The sequence below is a fragment of the Oncorhynchus gorbuscha genome, linkage group LG15 (assembly GCF_021184085.1).
Source record: "Oncorhynchus gorbuscha isolate QuinsamMale2020 ecotype Even-year linkage group LG15, OgorEven_v1.0, whole genome shotgun sequence".
Lineage (NCBI taxonomy): Eukaryota > Metazoa > Chordata > Actinopteri > Salmoniformes > Salmonidae > Oncorhynchus > Oncorhynchus gorbuscha.
Window position 1 is genome coordinate 83,240,084 of NC_060187.1, and position 25,535 is coordinate 83,265,618.

The following is a 25,535-nucleotide window of genomic DNA, read 5'->3' on the forward strand; positions in this document are numbered from 1 at the left end:
GGCTAGGCGGCTCGTCTGGCTTCGGTCACAAAGGTAACAGGTTGGAGCTGCATTTAACGAATTTATCTGTCTGTCTCGAATTATGGATATGCTCTGCTCTTTCAGAAGTATTTTCTCTCAGATTTAAATAGTATCTGCATCAACACCAAGTAAAACAACAGAAGAGGACTCGAAAGTCGGAAATAAATTGATAAATTGTACTACTTTGACCAAATAGCAGGTATGTTTCTGGATGTTGTTTAGTTCGCTCTAGTTAGCAAGCTAGCTAGCGAACTAACCCAGACAGCTAAATTAACTAGTTATGACAGTAGCTTGCGGTTAGCTTGCTAGCTCTAGCTGGTTGGCTTGCGCAATACAGACACATAGCTAGCTAATACATTTGTCCGCTACGTCTTTAATAACTTGCTCTCTTGTTGGTGTCTTACCCTAAGTTTACTTTTATTAATGGCGAAACGGTGCTGGGTAACGTCACTCAGAATTCAAAGGCCACGGAGCAGGTGTATCTTTGCATTGCCTCGTCTAGATCTCTCCCGTAGTGGTATTCTCATTTTAAACCATGTGTACCCATCTGTCAATGTCACACATTCTCTTTTTACATGTCAGTTATTTGACGCTTTCTCGGAGCTCCTCAACAACTTTGCTCACTGCCTCTCTTCTCCCAAGTTTCGCTAACGCTAGATGATACTATGACGCATACACTGAGGAATTCAATGTAGCCAGCGAAATCTGTTCAAAAGAGACCCAATTTAAGTTATCTAAGCGATTTACCATTCTGTCATTTTATTGGCCAACGTTCAGTGATTACTCATGGACATGTGGCCTACAGAAAGTACCAAGTGGCCAGGGTGTTGTCTCCTATCTGATGCAAGATGTCTATGCATTCTTTTGGCTGTTAGTATGTAGAATTTAACACAGCAGTGTATTGATGACCGATGGGAGAAAGCTCAGCCTGAGGGACATGTTTTACTGTTGCCACAGGCACAGAGTGAGAGAGACTGACAGGGAGAGTGACAGAGCGCGATAAGACTGTTTACAGATTGAATGCTCTTAGAGCAAGGCCCTGAAGTGTGCAGGTAGGTGTGTTTAAGGGGGATGTTTACTGAGCAACACAGTGTGGAATATCAGTGACTGGAGGGGTGTATTAGGTGCTTCTATTTGGTGTTTGTGTTCTATTTGGCAACACTGAAGTCTTCTTTGTTATGCCAATGAGTGCCATTAGACTCAGAGAGGAAGAAATGGCTGGTTGTTTGGGTGTGAGAGGAGTGGAAAGGGGTCTGGTTTAAGTCAAGAATGGGATGAATTGCCAATCACCAAGAAAATGGTCTTAACTGAAGGACTGTCTTGGGGGACCCAAGTTGGTTTGTTATTTACATTTTCTAATGACAGCAGCATTAATGTGGAAAGTCTTTGGTATTTCAGCCACCAGCCACTCATGAGGGTAGCCTAGTGGTTAGAGTTGGACTAGTAACCGAAAGGTTGCAAGTTCAAATCCCCGAGCTGACAAGGTACTTACTAATCTGTCGTTCTGCCCCTGAACAGGCAGTTAAACCCACTGTTCCTAGGCCGTCATTGAAAATAAGAATTTGTTCTTAACTGACTTGCCTAGTTAAATAAAGGTTAACAAAAAAAAATGACTGACAGTCATCAGTAGGGCCCTATAAAATCTGTGTTGTGGATGGAACACAGAATCTAGACACTAAAATGGAATTCAACAATATTTGAACAATGTTTTTTGTTTTTCTATTAAAGTGTGATTTTGAGTAAACTTGAATAAACTTTGAAAAAATGGAAACCTAGAAAAGCAAAAATGGAGAAATCAGGCAAAAAATAAACCAGATTTTATAGGGCCCAACATCAGTCATGATATGTAATATATTTGTGTCACCACAGAAGGAGACAGTCACACACATGTAAGGCCATCCTCTTTCAGGTGCTTTCACTGAAGCACTGCCCTATATGCAGGGACAAGGCCTTGGTTGTAGAATACAGTCCAGTATCATGATGAGGCTAAGTAGGAACAAAGATTTCTAGCATACTGACTTTATGCTCTCTACTCTCATTATTTAATGAATCAAAGACAGCCACAGCCATGACTCCATACTGCAGTGGTCTCTTTCCACACTCTCTCTCTCCTAATTCTCCCATCCCTCCCCAGAGATGGAGCTGGCCTTAATTCAATTCAGTGCGGGATAATTACATTTGAGAGCAGAGCCGGTGGGTTAGGAGACACTAAAGGCGCCTGCATGCATCCCAGCTGAAACGGTTTGGAAGAGTTTATGCATATATTACGACAACATTTTGACTTAATAAAAAAACAAAGAACGCCGCAGCCCGTCTGGTGTTCAACCTTCCCAAGTTCTCTCACGTCACCCCGCTCCTCCGTTCTCTCCACTGGCTTCCAGTTGAAGCTCGCATCCGCTACAAGACCATGGTGCTTGCCTACGGAGCTGTGAGGGGAACGGCACCTCAGTACCTCCAGGCTCTGATCAGGCCCTACACCCAAACAAGGGCACTGCGTTCATCCACCTCTGGCCTGCTCGCCTCCCTACCACTGAGGAAGTACAGCTCCCGCTCAGCCCAGTCAAAACTGTTCGCTGCCCTGGCCCCCCAATGGTGGAACAAACTCCCTCACGACGCCAGGACAGCGGAGTCAATCACCACCTTCCGGAGACACCTGAAACCCCACCTCTTTAAGGAATACCTAGGATAGGTTAAGTAATCCCTCTCACCCCACCCCCCCTAAGTTTTAGATGCACTATTGTTAAGTGACTGTCCCACTGGATGTCATAAGGTGAATGCACCAATTTGTAAGTCGCTCTGGATAAGAGCGTCTGCTAAATGACTTAAATGTAATGTAAATGTAATTCGTTTTAGCTGGTTGGGCACACATTTTCTCTTGAGGCTAGCCGAAGTCTACGCCCCTTCGTCGAGGATTGGTCAACAGTAGGGATTCTTCAACAGTTTTTGTCATTCAACGAGAGATGAATGACAACTGCACCAAACATATTAGATGTAGATTAGATTTTTATTTCCTCTAAGATCTCCTCTGCAAAAACGTCAAAATTAATGACATTACTTGAGTTATTCATTCAGACTTTTGAAGAAGTGTATACTGGCTACGACATCTCAAAATGGACAAACAATACTATTACTGTCTTTTACCCCCCTTGTTTTTCAAGCAAAGGTCTCAGCTAGGCGCCAGCTGAACTGAAGCATGCTGATGCCTTATTAAGGGAGTCTGTAATCTGAGGACTCTAGAGTCTGAGTGAGGACACCTTCACCTGGTCACACTGTAGTTAGTCTGTTGTTAGGCTGCAGGGCACCGTCCTTTACCTATTCTCTCTAAAGTACATAGTGTGAAGCACTGGCTAAACAGAAGCCTGTTGGTCTTAACCTCAGACAAGTATCCACAGACAATCTCTGTTGCAGGTCCGGTCAGCTGCCTCATGTGCTTCTCTCCAGAGAGAGAGACAGAGATTTAGAACCCAGGGGAGGGTTCGAGAGAGAGATGGCGGGATAGAGAGAGGTAAGGGGGATGGAGGGAAGTCTGGAGAGATAGAGGTTAGGAAGATGGATGAGGGAGGGATAGAGGTGAGGGAGGGATAGAGGTGAGGGAGGGAGGGAGGGAGGGAGGGAGGGAGGGAGGGAGGGAGGGAAAAAAGAGGTTAGGAAGATGGATCGAAGGATAGAGGTTAGGATGGGAGGGAGGGTTAGGGGGAGGGAGGGAGGGAAGAAGGGAGGTTATAGCGAGAGGTTAGAGACAGGTTAGAGGGATAGAGGTGAGGGAGGGATAGAGGTTAGGAAGATGGATCGAAGGATAGAGGGAGGGAGGGAAGAAGGAAGGTTAGAGCGATAGACAAGTTAAAGAGATGGAGGGAGGGTCAGGTGCAGAACAGTGATATAAGTGAGGCAGACTGACAGACTGAGGGAGAGCTGGAGAGGGCCAGGGGGAGAAGAGTGTTGCGTTCCCAGCGTTTCTGCCCTCATTTTCTGCTCCACATCGTTTGGACAATAGGATGGGCTCACCCTCTGTCCCCTGACTGTCTCCCCTTACCATCTCCTCTCCACTGTCCCCTTTCACTGCTTAGTAGCTGAACTGGCCGGTTGGAAGTGGCTTGACACACTGACACAGAAAGATGGGGAGAGAGAAAGGGAGAGGGAAATGACTGGGGTCCACTCCTGTGTTCCTATTATGTTTGGTCCTATTCACTGTCAGTTCTCCCTGCTGAGACTGAGCCTCTGTCTCACACACGCACAAGCTAGCAGTGTTTCCCAATATGTTTCAGTACCAGGGACAGGCAAGCAATGCTCCTCCCTCCTTAGAATAGCCAACTGCCTAGATTAAACTGTAGAATGGAGTAAATCAATGTCAGGAGGTCAGCAACATACTCCCAGGGACCAGGGATTGAGAAACACTGCTTTAAACTCAGCCTTCTACAACTGATTATGGATGATTAGCCTCTGCATGCAGAAAGAAGGGTTAATGTTGAAGATCCTTTGTATCTGTTGACCAACAGTGGGGCAAAAAAGTATTTAGTCAGCCACCAATTGTGCAAGTTCTCCCACTTAAAAAGATGAGAGGCCTGTAATTTATCATAGGTACACTTCAACTATGACAGACAAAATGAGAGAAAAAATCCAGAAAATCACATTGTAGGATTTTTAATGCATTTATTTAATATGTCAATCTGACTAGGGGATGGGTGTGTGTGTCTCCTCTCTTGTCCTGATAGCGAGGGCTTTGATTTATACTGGACACCGTGTATAAACTGCACCAAGGTCTTCACTGATGCTCTTTACAACACCACTGATCACCTGTGAGTGTGTGGGCCTGCTTGTACACAGTTCATTCCAGAGTGTGTATGAGAGTGCAGGCATGTGTGGGGGCAGGGCTTCCTATCCACAGGAACAAGAGCCTGACATTGGTGTTATCACCACCATGACACACACTGATAAGAGAGGAAAAACTCTGTACACTCTGTTTTTGTGTGTCAGTGAGGGAGGCAGCTGGAGAAATAAAGTTTGTCTGTGTGTGAAAGAGGGAGAGAATGAGAGAAGGGTGGTAACTGGGTTAGTGCCTGGTGTTGTAGTTGGTTGGTTATAAGTGCAAAGGAGACATGCGGTGTAATGACCTAGTGATGACAGCTGACCATGTTAATGAGGCATGCGGTGTGATGACCTAGTGATGACAGCTGACCATGTTAATGAGGCATGCGGTGTGATGACCTAGTCATGACAGCTGACCATGTTAATGAGGCATGCGGTGTAATGACCTAGTCATGACAGCTGACCATGTTAATGAGGCATGCGGTGTAATGACCTAGTCATGACAGCTGACCATGTTAATGAGGCATGCGGTGTAATGACCTAGTCATGACAGCTGACCATGTTAATGAGGCATGCGGTGTGATGACCTAGTGATGACAGCTGACCATGTTAATGAGGCATGCGGTGTGATGACCATGTTAATGAGGCATGCGGTGTAATGACCTAGTCATGACAGCTGACCATGTTAATGAGGCATGCGGTGTGATGACCTAGTGATGACAGCTGACCGTGTTAATGAGGCATGCGGTGTAATGAGCTAGTCATGACAGCTGACCATGTTAATGAGGCATGCGGTGTGTTGACAGCTGACCATGTTAATGAGGCATGCGGTGTGTTGACAGCTGACCATGTTAATGAGGCATGCGGTGTGTTGACAGCTGACCATGTTAATGAGGCATGCGGTGTGTTGACAGCTGACCATGTTAATGAGGCATGCGGTGTGTTGACAGCTGACCATGTTAATGAGGCATGCGGTGTGTTGACAGCTGACCATGTTAATGAGGCATGCGGTGTGTTGACAGCTGACCATGTTAATGAGGCATGCGGTGTGATGACCTAGTGATGACAGCTGACCATGTTAATGAGGCATGCGGTGTAATGACCTAGTGATGACAACTGACCATGTTAATGAGACATGCGGTGTAATGACCTAGTGATGACAGCTGACCATGTTAATGAGGCATGCGGTGTGATGACCTAGTGATGACAGCTGACCGTGTTAATGAGGCATGCGGTGTAATGACCTAGTCATGACAGCTGACCATGTTAATGAGGCATGCGGTGTGTTGACAGCTGACCATGTTAATGAGGCATGCGGTGTGTTGACAGCTGACCATGTTAATGAGGCATGCGGTGTGTTGACAGCTGACCATGTTAATGAGGCATGCGGTGTGTTGACAGCTGACCATGTTAATGAGGCATGCGGTGTGTTGACAGCTGACCATGTTAATGAGGCATGCGGTGTGTTGACAGCTGACCATGTTAATGAGGCATGCGGTGTGTTGACAGCTGACCATGTTAATGAGGCATGCGGTGTAATGACCTAGTCATGACAGCTGACCATGTTAATGAGGCATGCGGTGTGATGACCTAGTGATGACAGCTGACCGTGTTAATGAGGCATGCGGTGTAATGACCTAGTCATGACAGCTGACCATGTTAATGAGGCATGCGGTGTGATGACCTAGTGATGACAGCTGACCGTGTTAATGAGGCATGCGGTGTAATGACCTAGTCATGACAGCTGACCATGTTAATGAGGCATGCGGTGTAATGACCTAGTCATGACAGCTGACCATGTTAATGAGGCATGCGGTGTAATGACCTAGTCATGACAGCTGACCGTGTTAATGAGGCATGCGGTGTGTTGACAGCTGACCAAGTTAATGAGGCATGCGGTGTGATGACCTAGTGATGACAGCTGACCATGTTAATGAGGCATGCGGTGTGATGACCTAGTGATGACAGCTGACCATGTTAATGAGGCATGCGGTGTGATGACCTAGTGATGACAGCTGACCATGTTAATGAGGCATGCGGTGTGATGACCTAGTGATGACAGCTGACCATGTTAATGAGGCATGCGGTGTGATGACCTAGTGATGACAGCTGACCATGTTAATGAGGCATGCGGTGTGATGACCTAGTGATGACAGCTGACCATGTTAATGAGGCATGCGGTGTAATGACCTAGTGATGACAGCTGACCATGTTAATGAGGCATGCGGTGTGATGACCTAGTGATGACAGCTGACCATGTTAATGAGGCATGCGGTGTAATGACCTAGTGATGACAGCTGACCATGTTAATGAGGCATGCGGTGTGATGACCTAGTGATGACAGCTGACCATGTTAATGAGGCATGCGGTGTGATGACCTAGTGATGACAGCTGACCATGTTAATGAGGCATGCGGTGTGATGACCTAGTGATGACAGCTGACCATGTTAATGAGGCATGCGGTGTGATGACCTAGTGATGACAGCTGACCATGTTAATGAGGCATGCGGTGTGATGACCTAGTGATGACAGCTGACCATGTTAATGAGGCATGCGGTGTGATGACCTAGTGATGACAGCTGACCATGTTAATGAGGCATGCGGTGTGATGACCTAGTGATGACAGCTGACCATGTTAATGAAGCATGCGGTGTAATGACCTAGTGATGACAGCTGACCATGTTAATGAGGCATGCGGTGTGATGACCTAGTGATGACAGCTGACCATGTTAATGAGGCATGCGGTGTGATGACCTAGTGATGACAGCTGACCATGTTAATGAGGCATGCGGTGTGATGACCTAGTGATGACAGCTGACCATGTTAATGAGGCATGCGGTGTAATGACCTAGTGATGACAACTGACCATGTTAATGAGACATGCGGTGTAATGACCTAGTGATGACAGCTGACCATGTTAATGAGGCATGCGGTGTGATGACCTAGTGATGACAGCTGACCATGTTAATGAGGCATGCGGTGTGATGACCTAGTGATGACAGCTGACCATGTTAATGAGGCATGCGGTGTGATGACCTAGTGATGACAGCTGACCATGTTAATGAGGCATGCGGTGTGATGACCTAGTGATGACAGCTGACCATGTTAATGAGGCATGCGGTGTAATGACCTAGTCATGACAGCTGACTATGTTAATGAGGCATGCGGTGTGATGACCTAGTGATGACAGCTGACCATGTTAATGAGGCATGCGGTGTAATGACCTAGTCATGACAGCTGACCGTGTTAATGAGGCATGCGGTGTAATGACCTAGTCATGACAGCTGACTATGTTAATGAGGCATGCGGTGTGATGACCTAGTGATGACAGCTGACCATGTTAATGAGGCATGCGGTGTAATGACCTAGTCATGACAGCTGACCGTGTTAATGAGGCATGCGGTGTAATGACCTAGTCATGACAGCTGACCATGTTAATGAGGCATGCGGTGTGATGACCTAGTGATGAGAGCTGACGTGGCACAGGTCACCATAGAGGGAGGCGGGAACTCCTGAGACATTTCAACACATGGACATGATACAGTCAGACGTCCACAGTTAAAAACATCAGATGAAGACGAGTGACAAAGGGACATATAGAGGGAGGGAGACTGAGTTGACTTACTGAGGGAAACAGAGGGAGGATCCTTCACAAGGGCTGGCTATGGATCATGTGTGATTACAGTTGATTGATCTAATAAAGATCCTAGATTGAGGAAGGAGTCTCACCTTTGCTGTGCTGGTTGGGCAGGGCTGGCCTGGCCTAGGCAGGGATTTCTAAAGAAGAGGAAAAACTAAACCAACTGGAAGTCAAGAGAGAGAGAGCAAAAGAGTACACGTAAGGGGAGCCAAAGAGTGGGAGGTAGGGTGTGTGTGTGTTTCCAGGTTAATGAATAATGAAGGTCACTATGAACAAAGTCCATTCTAAAGCAACTCCACTGAGACTCATTCTCTCACACACCTTTGTAACTTGCAAACCCAATAGAAACACACACAGTCCACCCTCTTTCTGTGTGTCTGCATGACATTCATACCAGTCAGATATTCAGTTGACATACTTTCCCGGGAAAGAAAACAATAAATTACTGCTGTCACATTCACTTTTCTAAAGTATAACACTTGGAATTTTATTTATTTATTTATTTAACCTTTTATTTAACCAGGTAGGCTAGTTGAGAACAAGTTCTCATTTACAACTGCGACCTGGCCAAGATCAAGCATAGCAGTGTGAACAGACAACAACACAGTCACACATGGAGTAAACGATAAACTGTATTAAAAATAGCTGTATTAATATTGTCTTTCCCCCTCCCCACATTCTCTCCCCTTTCCCTGTCTCTCCTCCTCCACCCCGTCCCCTCTCGCTCTCTCCCTCCCCAGTATGAGTACTCCGTCAGGTCGGAAGAGCCCCGTGGACTACGGGGTTCAGATCCGCTTCATCAACGACTCAGCAGGGGGGCTCCCCTCGACCCAGCTGAGATCCAAGCCCCCCTCCACCTCTAAGTATGGGGTGGCTGTCAGGGTCCAGGGCATCGCTGGACAACCCTATGTGGTTATGAAGGACGGGGGCCCAAAGGGAGATTCGTATGGGGTGCAGCTCCGTACCCACTTCCCCCCAGGTTACGGCAGTCTGCCCCGCAGGAGAGACCGAGAGGAGGGAGGGGGGGAAGGGGGAGGAGGGCAGGGAGGGGAGTTACGCAGGGCACAGTCACATGGTTCATTACTGGAGAGTGAGGGGGGAGGAGAATTTGGGAGACCACCAGGGGATGGGAGGTCTGGTAGCTATGGGAACCTGGATGGAGGGATTGGGGTCGCGGAAGAGAGAACGTATAGAGGGGTGAGGGAGGGGGGTATGGGGAGGAATATAATGTGTGGGTCGTATCAGTCCGGGCTCAATGGGTCACTGGGGAGGGGAGGGGGGAGTCAGTATGCCCCTGACCTCCATCCTTCCCAAACAGATCAGCCCCCCTGACCATGGCACACCCCAACCCCCAGAGCATTCCTTACCCAGCACACCCCCAGAGCCTTTCTTACCCAGCACAGCCCCACCCCCAGACCCCCGTCAACAGACTGATCAGCAGGTTTGACGGCAGCAGCAGTACCAGAGAACAGAGGGGGCGCTCTCCTGTAGCAGAGGACCCTAGAGACACCATCCCCTCTTCCCTCGCCCCCAACCCCTACTCCTCCTCTTCACCATCTCTCACCCCCAACCCCTACTCCTCCCCTTCACCCTCTCTCACCCCCAACCCCTACTCCTCCCCTCCCTCCTCCACTCACAGCAGCCTGGGGCGGGGCCAAGGCTCCGTGAGCAAGGCAACGCCCCACCCAGTCAATCAGCGGGCTCCACCGGGGAGGTTTGTCGCTGTGGAGACGCCGTCAGCCAATCGGACAGACCCGCTGGTAAGAGACTGGACGGGAGGGGAGAGCGGTATACTTAGCTAGTACATTATCAATACCTCCAGTAAAGTTTAAAAACATACTAACACTGAGCTCTGTCTAAAGGTGACCCCTGACCTTCTGCTTCAGAGTTCAGAGGTCACCAGTGAGGAGGAGCAGGTCATGCAGACCATCTACAGTGTCCTCAGAGAAGGGTACAGCAGTTATCTTATGGTGTCATTCAATATTAATTCAGGCCAGTTATCAACATCCTTCTGACCATGTGTGTTTGACCTGTTGTTCACCCCACAGGACTAATGAGAGGGACTCAGTCATCAGACACAAAGTCAGGGTGATCTTCCAGAAGATCCAGGGACTCAAGGTACTTTAATATACAGTGCCTTCGGAAAGTATTCAGACCCCTTGACTTTTTCCACGTTTTTGTTATGTTACAGCCTTATTCTAAAATGGATTAAATAAAACATTTTCCTCAATCTACACACAATACCCCATAAGTACAAAGAAAAACAGGTTGTTAGAATTTTTGTTTTTACACAAGTATACAGATCCTTTCCCTTTGATTTGAGGTCACCTGTGGTAAATTCAATTGATTGGACATGATTTGGAAAGGCACACACCTGTCTATATTAGGTCCAACAGCTGACAGTGCATGTCAGAGCAAAAACCAAGCCATTAGGTCAAAGGAATTGTTCGTAGAGCTCCAAGACAGGATTGCGTCGAGTGGCCAGACGGAAGCTACTCCTCGACGGCTTGCTTGGAGTTTGCCAAAAGGCACCTAAAGACTCTCAGAACATGAGAAACAAGATTCTCTGGTCTGATGAAAGCAAGATTAACCTGTTTGGCTCGAATGCCAAGCTTCACTTCTTGAGGAAACCTGGCACCATCCCTATGGTGAAGCGTGGTGGTGGCAGCATCATTCTGTGGGGATGTTTTTCAGCGGCAGTGACTGGGAGACTAGTCCGGATTGAGGGAAAGATGAACGGAGCAAAGTACAGAGATATTTGATGAAAACCTGTTCCAGAGCGCTCATGACCTCAGACTAGAGGTCGACCGATTATTATTTTTCAACGCCTATACCGATTATTGGAGGACCAAACATTTTTTTTTGTTTTTATTTGTAATAATGACAATTACAACAATACTGAATGAACACTTATTTTAACTTAATACATCAATAAAATCAATTTAGCCTCAAGTAAGTAATGAAACATGTTCAATTTGGTTTAAATAATGCAAAAACAAAGTGTTGGAGAAGAATGTAAAGTGCAATATGTGCTATGTAAGACGGCTAACCTTTAAGTTCCTTACTCTGAACATGAGAACATATAAAGCTGGTGGTTCCTTTTAACATGAGTCTTCAATATTCCCAGGTAAGAAGTTTTAGGTTGTAGTTATTAGAGGAATTATAGGACTATTTCCCTCTATACCATTTGTATTTCATTAACCTTTGACTATTGGATGTTCTTATAGGCACTTTAGTATTGCCAGTGTAACAGTATAGCTTCCGTCCCTCTCCTCGCTCCTCCCTGGGCTCGAACCAGGAACACAACGACAACAGCCACCCTCGAAGCAGCGTTACCCATGCAGAGCAAGGGGAACAACTACTGCAAGTCTCAGAGCGAGTGGCGTTTGAAACGCTATTAGCGCGCTAACTAGCTAGCCATTTCACTTTGGTTACACCAGCCTCATCTCGGGAGTTGATAGGCTTGAAGTCATAAACAGCGCAATGCTTGACGCACAACGAAGAGCTGCTGGCAAAATGCACAAAAGTGCTGTTTGAATGAATGTTTACTCGCCTGCTTCTGCCTACCACCGCTCAGTCAGATACTTATATACTTGTATGCTTGTATGCTCAGTCAGATTATACGTAACGCAGGACACGCTAGATAATATCTAGTAATATCATCAACCATGTGTAGTTAACTAGTGATTATGATTTATTGTTTTTTATAAGAAAAGTTTAATGCTAGCTAGCAACTTACCTTGGCTTACTGCATTCGCGTAACAGGCAGTCTCCTTGTGGAGTGCAACGAGAGAGAGGCAGGTCGTTATTGCGTTGGGACTAGTTAACTGTAAGGTTGCAAGATTGGGACCCCCGAGCTGACAAGGTGAAAATCTGTTCTGCTCCTGAACGAGGCAGTTAACCCACCGTTCCTAGGCCGTCATTGAAAATAAGAATGTGTTCTTTTAACTGATCTTTCTAGTTAAATAAGGGTATAAAAAAAAGAAGTTGGCGCCCAAAAATACAGATTTCCGATTGTTATGAACTTGAAATCGGCCCTAATTAATCGGTCGACCTCTACCTCAGACTGGGACAAAAGTTCACCTTCCAATAGGACAACGACCCTAAGCACACAGCCAAGACAACACAGAGTGACTTTGGGAGAAGTCTCTGAATGTCCTTGAGTGGCCCAGCCAGAGCCTGGTCTCTGGAGAGACCTGAAAATAGTTGTGCAGCGACACTCCCCATCCAACCTGACAGAGCTTGAGAGGATCTGCAGAGAAGAATGTGAGAAACTCCAAATACAGGTGTGCCAAGCTTTTATTTTATTATTTATTTAAACTTTTATTTAACTAGGCAAGTCAGTTAAGAACAGATTACCATAACAGGCAACCAAAAGGCACAAAGCCTCTTTCGGGGACATACCCAAAAAGAAGAGGCTGTAATTGCTGCCAAAGGTGCTTCAACAAAGTACTGCGTAGAGGGTCTGAATACTTATGTCAACGTGATATTTCAGTTTTTATTTTTAATACATTTGCAAAAATGTCTAAACCTGTTTTTGCTTTGTCATTATGGGGTATTGTGTGTAGATTGATGGACAACAACAATTTTAGTTCATGTCAGAATAAAGCTGTAACGTAACAAAATGTTGAAAAAGTCAAGGGGTCTGAATACTTTCCGAATGCACTATACACCTTAGTAGTACTCTTAGTATACATCTCTATTACACCTCAAGGTACTCTTATAGTGAGCTCCAAAAGTATTGGGACAGTGTCACACTTTTTGGTTGTTTTGGATGTTCAGATAGGAATAGAATAAGTTCATGTGGATGCATAGTCCTGAATGAATATTTCATAATTTTTTATTTAACCTTTATTTAGCTAGGAAAGTCAATTAAGAACAAATTCTTATTTTCAATGACGGCCTAGGAACAGTGGGTTAACTACCTTGTTCAGGGGCAGAATGACAGATTTTTATCTTGTCAGCTCAGGGATTTGTTCTTGCAACCTTTCGGTTACAAGTCCAACACTCTAACCACTAGGCTACATGCCGCCCCATAATGATGAGTGAGAAGGTTAGACGCACATATCATACCCCCCCTGCTAACCTCTTACCATTACAATAACAAGGTAGGTTAGAATTTTATATCATACCCCCAAGACATGCTAACCTCTTACCATTACAATAACAAGGTAGGTTAGAATTTTATATCATACCCCCAAGACATGCTAACCTCTTACCATTACAATAACAAGGTAGGTTAGAATTTTATATCATACCCCCCCTGCTAACCTCTTACCATTACAATAACAAGGTAGGTTAGAATTTTATATCATACCCCCAAGACATGCTAACCTCTTACCATTACAATAACAAGGTAGGTTAGAATTTTATATCATACCCCCAAGACATGCTAACCTCTTACCATTACAATAACAAGGTAGGTTAGAATTTTATATCATACCCCCAAGACATGCTAACCTCTTACCATTACAATAACAAGGTAGGTTAGAATTTTATATCATACCCCCAAGACATGCTAACCTCTTACCATTACAATAACAAGGGAGGTTAGCATTTTATATCATACCCCCAAGACATGCTAACCTCTTACCATTACAATAACAAGGTAGGTTAGAATTTTATATCATACCCCCAAGACATGCTAACCTCTTACCATTACAATAACAAGGGAGGTTAGCATTTTTTGCAGAGTAAGATATTTATGCCTCTTCTGTTCTCACTCATCATTATTCAGGATTATCCATAATCATGGCAGTATACACATTATTCATGTAGAAGTGTTTAGAAACATATATTCTATTCTTATTAACAATAAAACTAACTCCAAAATGACACATTATTTACCATTAATTTCTATTGGGCAAAACAATTATAAAATGCTACCAAAACAAACAGCAAATGCATCCAACAAGTTTGAGGTCACAAGCTTGATGTAATCATTGTTTTCTAGGAATATGGGACCAAATACTAAACGTTTTACTACTTTTTAATACACAAGTGAATTTGTCCCAATACTTCTGGTCCTCTAAAATGGGCAATCTACAAAAAGTGCTGTCATTTCGAAACGGTTCACCTGTTATGGATGAATATACCCTCCAATCAAAGCTGACAGTCTGCACTCTAACCTCGGAGTCATTGTATCATTTCAAATCCAAAGTACAGAGCAAAAAATAAAACAATGTTACTGTCCCAATACTTTTGGAGCTCTCTGTACATCTCTATACACCTCAGTAGTACTCTAATATACAGTACCAGTCAAAATGTTGGACACACCTACTCATTCCAAGGTTGTTCTTTATTTTTACTATTTTATACATTGTAGAATAACAGTGAAGACATAAACTATGAAAATAACAGATGGAATCATGTAGTAACCAAAAAGTGTTAAATCAAAATATATTTGAGATTCTTCAAAGTAGCCACCCTTTGACAGCTTTGCACACTCTTGACATCTCTGTATATTATTCTACAATGTAGAAAATAGTAAAAATAAAGAAAAACCCTTGAATGAGTAATATACATCTAATATAATAATATACATCTCTATACACTTTTGTAGTACCCTAAATATACATCGCTGTAGTACCCTAAATATACATCGCTGCAGCACTCTAATATACATCTCTGCAGCACTCTAATATACATCGCTGCAGCACTCTAATATATATCTCTGCAGTACTCTAATATATATCTCTGCAGTACTCTAATATATATCTCTGCAGTACTCTAATATATATCTCTGCAGTACTCTAATATATATCTCTGCAGTACTCTAATATATATCTCTGCAGCACTCTAATATATATCTCTGCAGCACTCTAATATACATCGCTGCAGCACTCTAATATACATCGCTGCAGCACTCTAATATATATCTCTGCAGCACTCTAATATATATCTCTGCAGTACTCTAATATACATCTCCGCAGCACTCTAATATACATCTCTGCAGCACTCTAATATACATCGCTGCAGCACTCTAATATACATCTCTGCAGCACTCTAATATACATCGCTATTTCAGTTTGTCATTGGTGCTAGCTGTCATTCTATGGGGTATCCACTAAAGTCACTCTCCCTCAGTCCAGTGAGAGTTCTGGTGAGGAGTGGAGGAGAGAAAAGAGGGATCTGGAGAGGAAGATGATGGAGCTACAGACCTCTCTACAGGAGGAGAGGGTGAGTGGAGGAGAGTAGGAGAAAAATAGGAAGGAGTGATCATTTGGAACGTGATGAAAAGAGTAGAGCGATGGTGTTTGTTTGGCACCTAGGAGATGCTCACGGTGAGCTGTTTCAACAGTACACACACCAGCTGAGCCCACCGTGTGTGCGTTTTCTGAGAGGAGCTGATGTTTTTAGTGGCAGTCCAATCCGAATGCCCTAAAAGCCCTGTAAATGGACTACAGATGATTTTTAAACCAGTTTAAACCTGTTGGGTTAGAGGTGGACACACACAGTATTCTATCTGATAATGAGTCATTATGTGTTGGCTTAAGGGAGTTGGGCTGGTATTTAACTCTAACACCCTATAATCACTTAATCATGTATGTGAATTCTACTGAGGAAACACGCAAGGCTGTCTGACACTATTCTGAAGAACACACAGACATACACGCACAGCATGTTTAAATAGAGAATCATGCCTGTTCTCCAAAAATTTTCTAATGGTGTAATTAAATACTACCACTCTGTCACCTCTCCACTGTCTGTCGTTGTCTGATGTTGTGGTGGTCATGTAGCCTACAGTACAGGACTGTGTGTGTGCATAGGGCTCTGTGGGCAGCTCTGACCCTGTGTTAAAGGCAGAGCTGGATTCATGTCTGGATGAGAACATGCAGCTCCAGGAGACTGTGGACAGGAAGAAGACTGAACTACACCAGACACACTCTGAGTGAGTAACAGTGAGCAGGACAAATGACCTGGGTAGAAGGAAACCTTGAGACCAACCAGGCAGGTTGAAAGTGACTCCAGGCTGCTGGATCAGAACTGGTTATAATGATGGCTTATCTTTGTTAGTGTTGAGATAAAGAGCATCAGATCTCTCTTGTAAAATATATTTTATCTCAATGAGAATGACCTGTAGAAATAAAAGTTAAATGAATAAATCACGGTCTCTGTCAGGTTGAGTCAGTTGCGTATGGAGAGAGAGAGTGCTGAGTCCAGAGTCAGAGAGATGGAGGACCGACTGGGCGAGCTACAGGAGGAGCTGAGGACCGAGAACGGCAACAAGACGGTAACACAACATTTGGGTGGACTTGAGACACAATATCTTTGTTGTGCACTTTTGTAACTGTCCTGTAGAATGTGTTATGTGTGTATTGTGTGTCTACAGGACCTGGTGACTTGTCAAGCGTCTCTGTTGGAGGTGTCCATGTTGAAGCAGAAGCTGGAGGATTCTCTGAGACAGAGAGAGAGGGAGCTGACGGCCCTGAAGGGAGCTCTGAAGGACGAGGTGGCCACGCACGACAAAGACATGGAGACACTTCGAGAACAGTACAGCACTGACATGGAGAGACTGAGGAGTACCGTGGAGCAGGTCTCACAGGTACGCACGCACGCACGCACACACACACACGTTTCAGCGTTTATTCACCATGGCCACAGGATACAACCGGTGGAAAACGGTAGTCAGATTCTTACTTGAGAGCTCTTTCCCACCCACACGCGTGCACTGGGGGAGCAGCAGAGCGTGAAGTGATTGAGACCCACTGGACTTGCTTCACACCGGGGCATTATAGCAGGAACAACAAGTGATTACACTGTTACGTTTGACTGCACAGACAAAGCCACAAGCAGTACATCAGCTGATCTCACATTCTTAATGACACGTCTTACTCCCTCTCTCTCCCCACTCTCTCTCTCATATCATCCTCCCTCTCCCCACTCTCTCTCTCTTCTCTCCCCTTACCCCTTTCCCCACACTCTCATATCCACCCTCCCTCTCCCCACACTCTCTCATATCCACCCTCTCTCTCTTCTTTCCCCCTACCTCTCTCCACACTCTCTCATATCCACCCTCCCTCTCTTCTTTCCCCCTACCTCTCTCCACACTCTCTCATATCCACCCTCCCTCTCTCTCCCCACACTCTCTCATATCCACCCTCCCTCTCTTCTTTCCCCCTACCTCTCTCCACACTCTCTCATATCCACCCTCCCTCTCTTCTTTCCCCCTACCTCTCTCCACACTCTCTCATATCCACCCTCCCTCTCTCTCCCCACACTCTCTCATATCCACCCTCCCTCTCTCTCCCCACACTCTCTCATATCCACCCTCCCTCTCTCTCCCCACACTCTCTCATATCCACCCTCCCCTCTTCTCTCTCCCCACACTCTCTCACCTCTCTCCACATCCACCCTCCCTCTCTTCTTTCCCCCTACCTCTCTCCACACTCTCTCATATCCACCCTCCCTCTCTTCTTTCCCCCTACCTCTCTCCACACTCTCTCATATCCACCCTCCCTCTCTCTCCCCATCCACTCTCTCATATCCATATCCCCTCCCTCTCTCTCCCCACACTCTCTCATATCCACCCTCCCTCTCTCTCCCCACACTCTCTCATATCCACCCTCCCCCTCTCTTCTTTCCCCCTCCACCTCTCTCCCCCACACTCTCTCATATCCACCCTCCCTCTCTTCTTCCCCCTCCACCTCTACCTCTCTCCACACTCTCTCATATCCACCCTCCCTCTCTTCTTTCCCCCTACCTCTCTCCACACTCTCTCATATCCACCCTCCCTCTCTTCTTTCCCCCTACCTCTCTCCACATTCTCTCATATCCACCCTCCCTCTCTCTCCCCACACTCTCTCATATCCACCCTCCCTCTCTTCTTTCCCCCTACCTCTCTCCACATTCTCTCATATCCACCCTCCCTCTCTCTCCCCACACTCTCTCATATCCACCCTCCCTCTCTTCTTTCCCCCTACCTCTCTCCACATTCTCTCATATCCACCCTCCCTCTCTCTCCCCACACTCTCTCATATCCACCCTCCCTCTCTTCTTTCCCCCTACCTCTCTCCACACTCTCTCATATCCCCCACCCTCCCTCTCTTCTTTCCCCCTACCTCTCTCCACACTCTCTCATATCCACCCACCCTCCCTCCCCCTCTTCTTTCCCCCTACCTCTCTCCACACTCTCATATCCACCCTCCCTCTCTTCTTCCTCTCCCCTACCTCTCTCCACATTCTCTCCCCTACCTCTCTCTCTATCCACCCTCCCTCTCTCTCCCCACACTCTCTCATATCCACCCTCCCTCTCTTCTTTCCCCCTACCTCTCTCCACACTCTCTCATATCCACCTCTCCCTCTCTCTCTTTCCCCTACTCTCTCTCTCCACACTCTCTCATATCCACCTCTCCTCTCTCTCTCTCCCCCTACCTCTCTCCACACTCTCATATCCACCCTCCCTCTCTCTCTCCCCCTACCTCTCTCTCTCCCCCTCCCCTCTCTCTCTCCCCCTACCTCTCTCTCTCCCCTACCTCTCTCTCCCTACACTCTCTCTCTCCCCTACCTCTCTCTCCCCCTACCCTCTCTCTCCCCCTACCTCTCTCTCTCCCCCTCTCTCTCCCCTACCTCTCTCTCTCCCCCTACCTCTCTCTCTCCCCTACCTCTCTCTCTCCCCCTACCTCTCTCTCTCCCCAGTCTCAGGCGGGTATCGAGTCAGAGCGGTTGCGTGTGAATGCGTCGGTGCGTACTCTACAGCAGCAGCTGGAGGACTGCAGGGACGAGAGTGGCCACTGGATGACGCAGTTTCACAATACTAGAGATGAACTACGGACCACCAAACAGGAGTGAGTACACGCACCTACAGAGAATACAACCTTACTGTGACATGCTTACTTACAAGCTCTTAACCAACCATGCAGTTTTGAGAAAAATAGGAGTTCAGTAAAACAGATAAGTAATAAGTAACAGTAACAAAGGAAGTTCTCATTCTGTACCGTTAATGTCTCCTCCTCATTGTGTCTTATTGGCTAGAGACCCATCCATCACCCCTGAGCCACTGTGAGGGAGCCTATATATGTGCTGTCTATGCTGTATATAGGTTATAGCCGTTGCTAGTAGCTGTTGCTAACCCAATTTCCGCGCCCCTGTGGAAATGTAATTAACATATGAAAAAATCCCATCAAAATGTCTCGGTTTAAGCTAGAGAGATGTTTTTTTTGCATGTTAGTAGCTGTGGTATTACCATCTTAAAACAATTCCATACTTTAGAATCCCCCGGCTTAGACTCTAGAGGGTTTTAATAGCCGGGGTTTATGGCCGTGTAGCTGACATTCCAGTCAAACCAGCTTCTGTGTTTCTCTATTTGACTGACTGTGTGATACTGTAGAATGACCTCATTTTAACAACTAAATGTTTGATCAACTTTGAGGGACTGATATCAGCATTGGAGATTGAACTGTAGCTTCTGTGATCAAACTAAATGATGTCTGGTCAGTGCTGATCTGTGACTTGATTTCTAGATTTTGAAATGGATCTTGTATTGGTTAAACTGTGTGTGTTGCAGGATGCTGCAGGCTCGTCTGGAGAAAGAGGAGCTTGAGGAAGAACTGAATGAAGTACAGGAGAGGGTCAACACCATGAAACAGCAGATACCAGACCCCAGTCATACACACACACTCAACCAGGTACACACACACACACTGATTCTGACACACACTCTCAACCAGGTACACACACACACACACTGATTCTGACACACACACTCTCAACCAGGTACACACACACACACTGATTCTGACACACACACTCTCAACCAGGTACACACACACACACTGATTCTGACACACACACTCTCAACAAGGTACACACACACACACTGATTCTGACACACACACTCTCAACCAGGTACACACACACACACTGATTCTGACACACACACTCTCAACCAGGTACACACACACACACTGATTCTGACACACACACTCTCAACAAGGTACACACTGACACTGTTCTCCACTGTCATGTCAGGAGCTGCAGAGTTTGCGTGCCGATCTGCAGCAGGCCCAATCAGAGGCAGAGAAGAAAAGGGCGGAGCTCGATAAAAAGGTCATGGAGGTAATCTCCCTGAAGAAGGCCAACCAGGAGCAGGAGGCGGAGCTCAAGTATGAGATGGACAGGCTGAGGGGCCAATCAAATCGAGCCAAAGAGGATCTGGCCAAGGCCCAGGAGAGAACCAAACAGGTGTGTGTTGTGTAGTACCAGCTATGTGACTGGGAAAGATGGCCACTTTTCCTCCCTTATATTCACCATCTCCATCCTTCTCTCAACCACTCACCTCTTTTGTTTCTCTCCATAGCTCCCTGACCCGTCGGTCGTGTCTGGCCTGCAGTCAGAGTTGACTGATGCTCGTGGGGAGAGAAACCGACTGGGAGAGAAACTCTCCAGCACTGAGCAGGAGCTGCAGTTAAACACAGAGCGGCTGGCCAGAACCCAGACAGAACTAAACGCTCTCAGAGACTCACAGCAGGAGCAGGAGGCAGCTAACACACGCCTCCGAGAGAAACTCTCACGCCTGGAGGTGAGACATACACACACACATTACACTACCTCTTTCTCACAGCTCTTTGTTAGTGGGTGTGTTGTTTCACAGTATGTATTTGTGTGTGTGTCCCCAGTCTCAGCTGGCTTCCAGTGCATCAGAGAGTTCGGAGGCAGAGCTGTCCCTCCAGGCGGAGTTGAGGGGGTTGAGGCAGGATCTTGACGAGGCCAGGAGAGAAACCTCTCGGCTGGGCCAGGACCACCGGCAGCTCAGTCTGCATCTGGAGGACAGGGAGAAGGAGAGGGACCAGCTCACACAGACCAACACACAGCTGGAGGAACAGAGGAGACAGCAGGAGCGGTCCCTAGACAAACTCAATAAGGAGGTGAGGAGTATGTGTCTACATGGGTTTTTCTGATGCTCTGTGTACTGCATTGAAGTGCTGTATTTACAAATGTACACTGTGCAAATAAAAATCTCTCTCTCTCTGTCCTCTTACTCCTCGCGATCTCCCTACTCTCACTCTGCCTCTTTCTCTGTCCATGTAGTTTGAGTCTCTGTCCCAGTCGTCTGGTGAGGAGGTGCAGGTTCTCAGGGCCCAGCTGGAGGAACAGAGAGAGAGATCTCGCAGGGAGACACAGGAGGCCCAGAGGCAGTGCAATGACACACTGGTAGAACTGGAGAGGAGCCAGACTTCCCAGAAGATGCTGGAGGAGGAGGTGAGAGAGGAGGAGGAAAAGAGAGAGGAGACTGAGGAGGAAAGGGTCGTCAGTAGGTGAGAGAGAGAGGAAGGGACGGGGTGAGAGAGGAGGAGGAAAAGAGAGGATATGGAGGAGGAAAGGGTCGTCAGGAGGTTAGGGAGAGATGGATGGATGGAGGGAGGAAGGGACTGGGTGAGAGAGGAGGGAAAGAGGGAGGAGACGGAGGAGGAAAGGGTCTTCAGGATGTGAGACTGATGGATGGAGGGAGGGAGGAAGGGACGGGGTGAGAGGAGGAGGAGGGAAAGAGGGAGGAGGAAAGGGTCTTCAGGAGGTGAGAGAGGGATGGATGGATGGATGGATGGAGAGAGGGAGGAAGGGACTGGGTGAGAGAGGAGGGAAAGAGGGAGGAGACGGAGGAGGAAAGGGTCTTCAGGAGGTGAGAGAGAGATGGATGGAGGGAGTGAGGAAGGGACGGGGTGAGAGGAGGAGGAAAAGAGAGGAGATGGAGGAGGAAAGGGTCTTCAGGAGGTGAGAGAGAGATGGATGGAGGGAGTGAGGAAGGGACGGGGTGAGAGAGAGGAGGGAAAGAGGGAGGAGACGGAGGAGGAAAGGGTCTTCAGGAGGTGAGAGAGATGGATGGAGTGAGGAAGGGACTGGGTGAGAGGAGGAGGAGGAGGGAAAGAGGGAGGAGGAAAGGGTCTTCAGGAGGTGAGAGAGATGGATGGATGGATGGATGGATGGAGGAAGGGACTGGGTGAGAGAGGAGGAGGAGGAGGAGGGAAAGAGGGAGGAGACGGAGGAGGAAAGGGTCTTCAGGAGGTGAGAGAGCGGAAGGGACGGGGTGAGAGAGGAGGAGGGAAAGAGAGGAGATGGAGGAGGAAAGGGTCTTCAGGAGGTGAGAGAGAGATGGATGGAGGGAGTGAGGAAGGGACGGGGTGAGAGAGAGGAGGGAAAGAGGGAGGAGACGGAGGAGGAAAGGGTCTTCAGGAGGTGAGAGAGCGGAAGGGACGGGGTGAGAGAGGAGATGGAGGAGGAAAGGGTCTTCAGGAGGTGAGAGAGAGATGGATGGAGGGAGTGAGGAAGGGACGGGGTGAGAGAGAGGAGGGAAAGAGGGAGGAGACGGAGGAGGAAAGGGTCTTCAGGAGGTGAGAGAGATGGATGGATGGATGGAGTGAGGAAGGGACGGGGTGAGAGAGGAGGAGGAGGGAAAGGGTCTTCAGGATGTGAGACGGATGGATGGAGGGAGGGAGGAAGGGACGGGGTGAGAGGAGGAGGAGGGAAAGAGGGAGGAGGAAAGGGTCTTCAGGAGGTGAGAGAGGGATGGATGGATGGATGGAGGGAGGAAGGGACTGGGTGAGAGAGGAGGGGAAGAGGGAGGAGACGGAGGAGGAAAGGGTCTTCAGGAGGTGAGAGAGAGGAAGGGACGGGGTGAGAGAGGAGGAGGAAAAGAGAGGAGATGGAGGAAAGTGTCTTCAGGAGGTGAGAGAGAGATGGATGGAGGGAGTGAGGAAGGGACGGGGTGAGAGAGAGGAGGGAAAGAGGGAGGAGACGGAGGAGGAAAGGGTCTTCGGGAGGTGATGGTATTGGTCAGGGGTAGTCAACTCTCACCCTGCCGGAGCCTGCTTCTCTCTTCTACCTGCTAATGAATTGTACCCACCTGGTGTCCGATGTCTAAATCAGTCCCTCATTAGAGGGGAACAATGACAAAACACAATGGAACTGGCTTTGAGGTGCAGAGATGAGTTTGAGGGGTGAAGGTGTTTTGTCTTTAACGCTGATCCAGTGTGTGTGTGTGTGTGTGTGTGTGTGTGTGTGTGTGTGTGTGTGTGTGTGTGTGTGTGTGTGTGTGTGTGTGTGTGTGTGTGTGTGTGTGTGTGTGTGTGTGTGTGTGTGTGTTGTGCGCCAGGTGTCCCGTCAGAAGAAGGAGCTGCTCTCTGTGGTTGAGGAGCGAGACAATGTTCAGCTGGACAAGGAGCTGCTCACCAACCGCCTGCACCACCTAGAGGCTGAACTGGAGAACAGCAGGAGCAGCCTCACAGACAAGAGCAGGGAGCTCCGCAGCACGGAGGACAAGATGAAACGACTGGAGCTGGAGCTGGAGGAGGAGAAGGGATCTGTGGAGCTACTCACTGACAGAGTCACCAGGACCAGAGACCAGGTACACACACACACACTATAAATGTGTGTCTAGCAGCTTTCACCAGTCTGTTGGTTAACAGTTTAAAAAACCAGGACCAAGCTAGGAAAATAATGTATTTGTTCTCTCCCCTCACCCTCTTTCTCCCCTCACCCTCTTTCTCCCTCCTCTGTCTGGCGCTCCTCTGTCTGGCGCTCCTCTGTCTGGCGCTCTTCTGTCTCTGTCTGTGTGCAGATGGAGCAGCTGCGTTCAGAGCTGATGCAGGAGAGATCCTTCAGACAGGACCTGGAGCTGGACAAGAATGCCCTAGAAAGACATGTACGTTAAGTCTGTGTCTCCGCTGAAATGATCTTAAGGTCTGAGTGATGATTGATTATGCTTAAATCTCTCTCTCTCTCCAGTTGAAGGAGTTGAAGACCAGAGTATCTGATATGGAGGGTCAGTCTCGCTCCTCTGTAGGAGTGGCTCAGCTGGAGAGTAAAGTTCACGAGTTGGAGGAACGCCTCCACAGCGAGGATAGGTACACCGCACACTACACGTCCCACAATGCACCACACCCCAGGAACTACAGATGTCACAATGTACCACATAGTCTAGAATATGATATTTTGTAACCAAAGCTGATTTTGTGTTTGGTATGGTAGTTCACTGTTAGTTAGAGAAGTGTACCTTAAAGCTTATGATATTATGAACTGGTCACACATCTGTATCCAGAATCATCTTGTTCATGTTTGTGCTAAACGTGTGTGTGTGTGTGTGTCTTAGGGAGAAGAACTCCATGTTGTCGTCTCAGCGTCGCCTGGAGAAGAAACTGAAGGAGCTCAACTTTACCCTGGAGGAAGAGAGACACCAACACACAGAACAGAGAGACCAGGTACGTGCACACACACACACACACACACACACACACACACACACACACACACACACACACACACACACACACACACACACACACACACACACACACACACCCTGACTGATTCCTCTGTGTTGTAGCTGTCTCTGCGTGTGAAGGCTCTGAAGAGACAGGTGGATGAGGGGGAGACCGAGGTAGAGAGGATGGAGGGATTGAGGAGGAAGTCCCAGAGAGAGATGGAGGAACAGATGGAACTAAAGGAGGCCTTACAGGGCAGAGTCACCGCGCTGGAGACTGAGCTCAAGTAAGTCTGTGTGGGTTGTGTTTCCAAGTCTGACACTCTACCTGTTTCACATGTTAGATTACTAAGTATTTCCTTTCTCCTAGATGTGGCTCTTCTTCTGAACCAGCCCAATTCTCTCTGTTCTCTTCCACTCCCTCCAGACCTCTTTCTGTTCCTCTGTTCTCCTCCACGACCTCTTTCTGTTCCTCTGTTCTCCTCCACGACCTCTTTCTGTTCTCCTCCACGACCTCTTTCTGTTCTCCTCCACGACCTCTTTCTGTTCCTCCACGACCTCTTTCTGTTCTCCTCCACGACCTCTTTCTGTTCTCCTCCACGACCTCTTTCTGTTCCTCCACGACCTCTTTCTGTTCTCCTCCACGACCTCTTTCTGTTCTCCTCCACGACCTCTTTCTGTTCCTCCACGACCTCTTTCTGTTCTCCTCCACGACCTCTTTCTGTTCTCCTCCACGACCTCTTTCTGTTCCTCCACGACCTCCAGACCTCTTTCTGTTCCTCTGTTCTCTTCCATTCCCTCCAGACCTCTTTCTGTTCCTCCACGACCTCCAGACCTCTTTCTGTTCCTCTGTTCTCTTCCATTCCCTCCAGA

At 47.4% G+C, this 25,535-nt stretch overlaps 2 protein-coding genes across 2 annotated transcripts in view; both read left to right on the forward strand.

The window, feature by feature from the left end:
- On the forward strand, positions 1–9,799 carry LOC123997349 (cingulin-like). Its single transcript, XM_046301485.1, has 2 exons — positions 1–220; positions 9,208–9,799. The coding sequence occupies exon 2, from the start codon at positions 9,209–9,211 to the stop codon at positions 9,797–9,799; it is 591 nt and encodes a 196-aa protein (XP_046157441.1). The 5' UTR covers positions 1–220; position 9,208.
- Positions 9,677–25,535, forward strand: part of LOC123996576 (cingulin) — an 18,674-nt gene continuing 2,815 nt past the window's right edge. The window contains exons 1-18 of the mRNA XM_046300027.1: positions 9,677–10,227; positions 10,330–10,418; positions 10,516–10,585; positions 15,554–15,646; positions 16,237–16,358; positions 16,589–16,700; positions 16,800–17,012; positions 19,106–19,254; positions 19,974–20,094; positions 20,438–20,650; positions 20,766–20,987; positions 21,085–21,333; positions 21,497–21,667; positions 23,556–23,807; positions 24,021–24,104; positions 24,188–24,306; positions 24,552–24,660; positions 24,786–24,949. Of these exons, the coding sequence (XP_046155983.1) occupies positions 9,802–10,227; positions 10,330–10,418; positions 10,516–10,585; positions 15,554–15,646; positions 16,237–16,358; positions 16,589–16,700; positions 16,800–17,012; positions 19,106–19,254; positions 19,974–20,094; positions 20,438–20,650; positions 20,766–20,987; positions 21,085–21,333; positions 21,497–21,667; positions 23,556–23,807; positions 24,021–24,104; positions 24,188–24,306; positions 24,552–24,660; positions 24,786–24,949 (2,978 nt within the window). The 5' untranslated portion in view covers positions 9,677–9,801. The remainder of the gene's footprint in view (positions 10,228–10,329; positions 10,419–10,515; positions 10,586–15,553; positions 15,647–16,236; positions 16,359–16,588; positions 16,701–16,799; positions 17,013–19,105; positions 19,255–19,973; positions 20,095–20,437; positions 20,651–20,765; positions 20,988–21,084; positions 21,334–21,496; positions 21,668–23,555; positions 23,808–24,020; positions 24,105–24,187; positions 24,307–24,551; positions 24,661–24,785; positions 24,950–25,535) is intronic.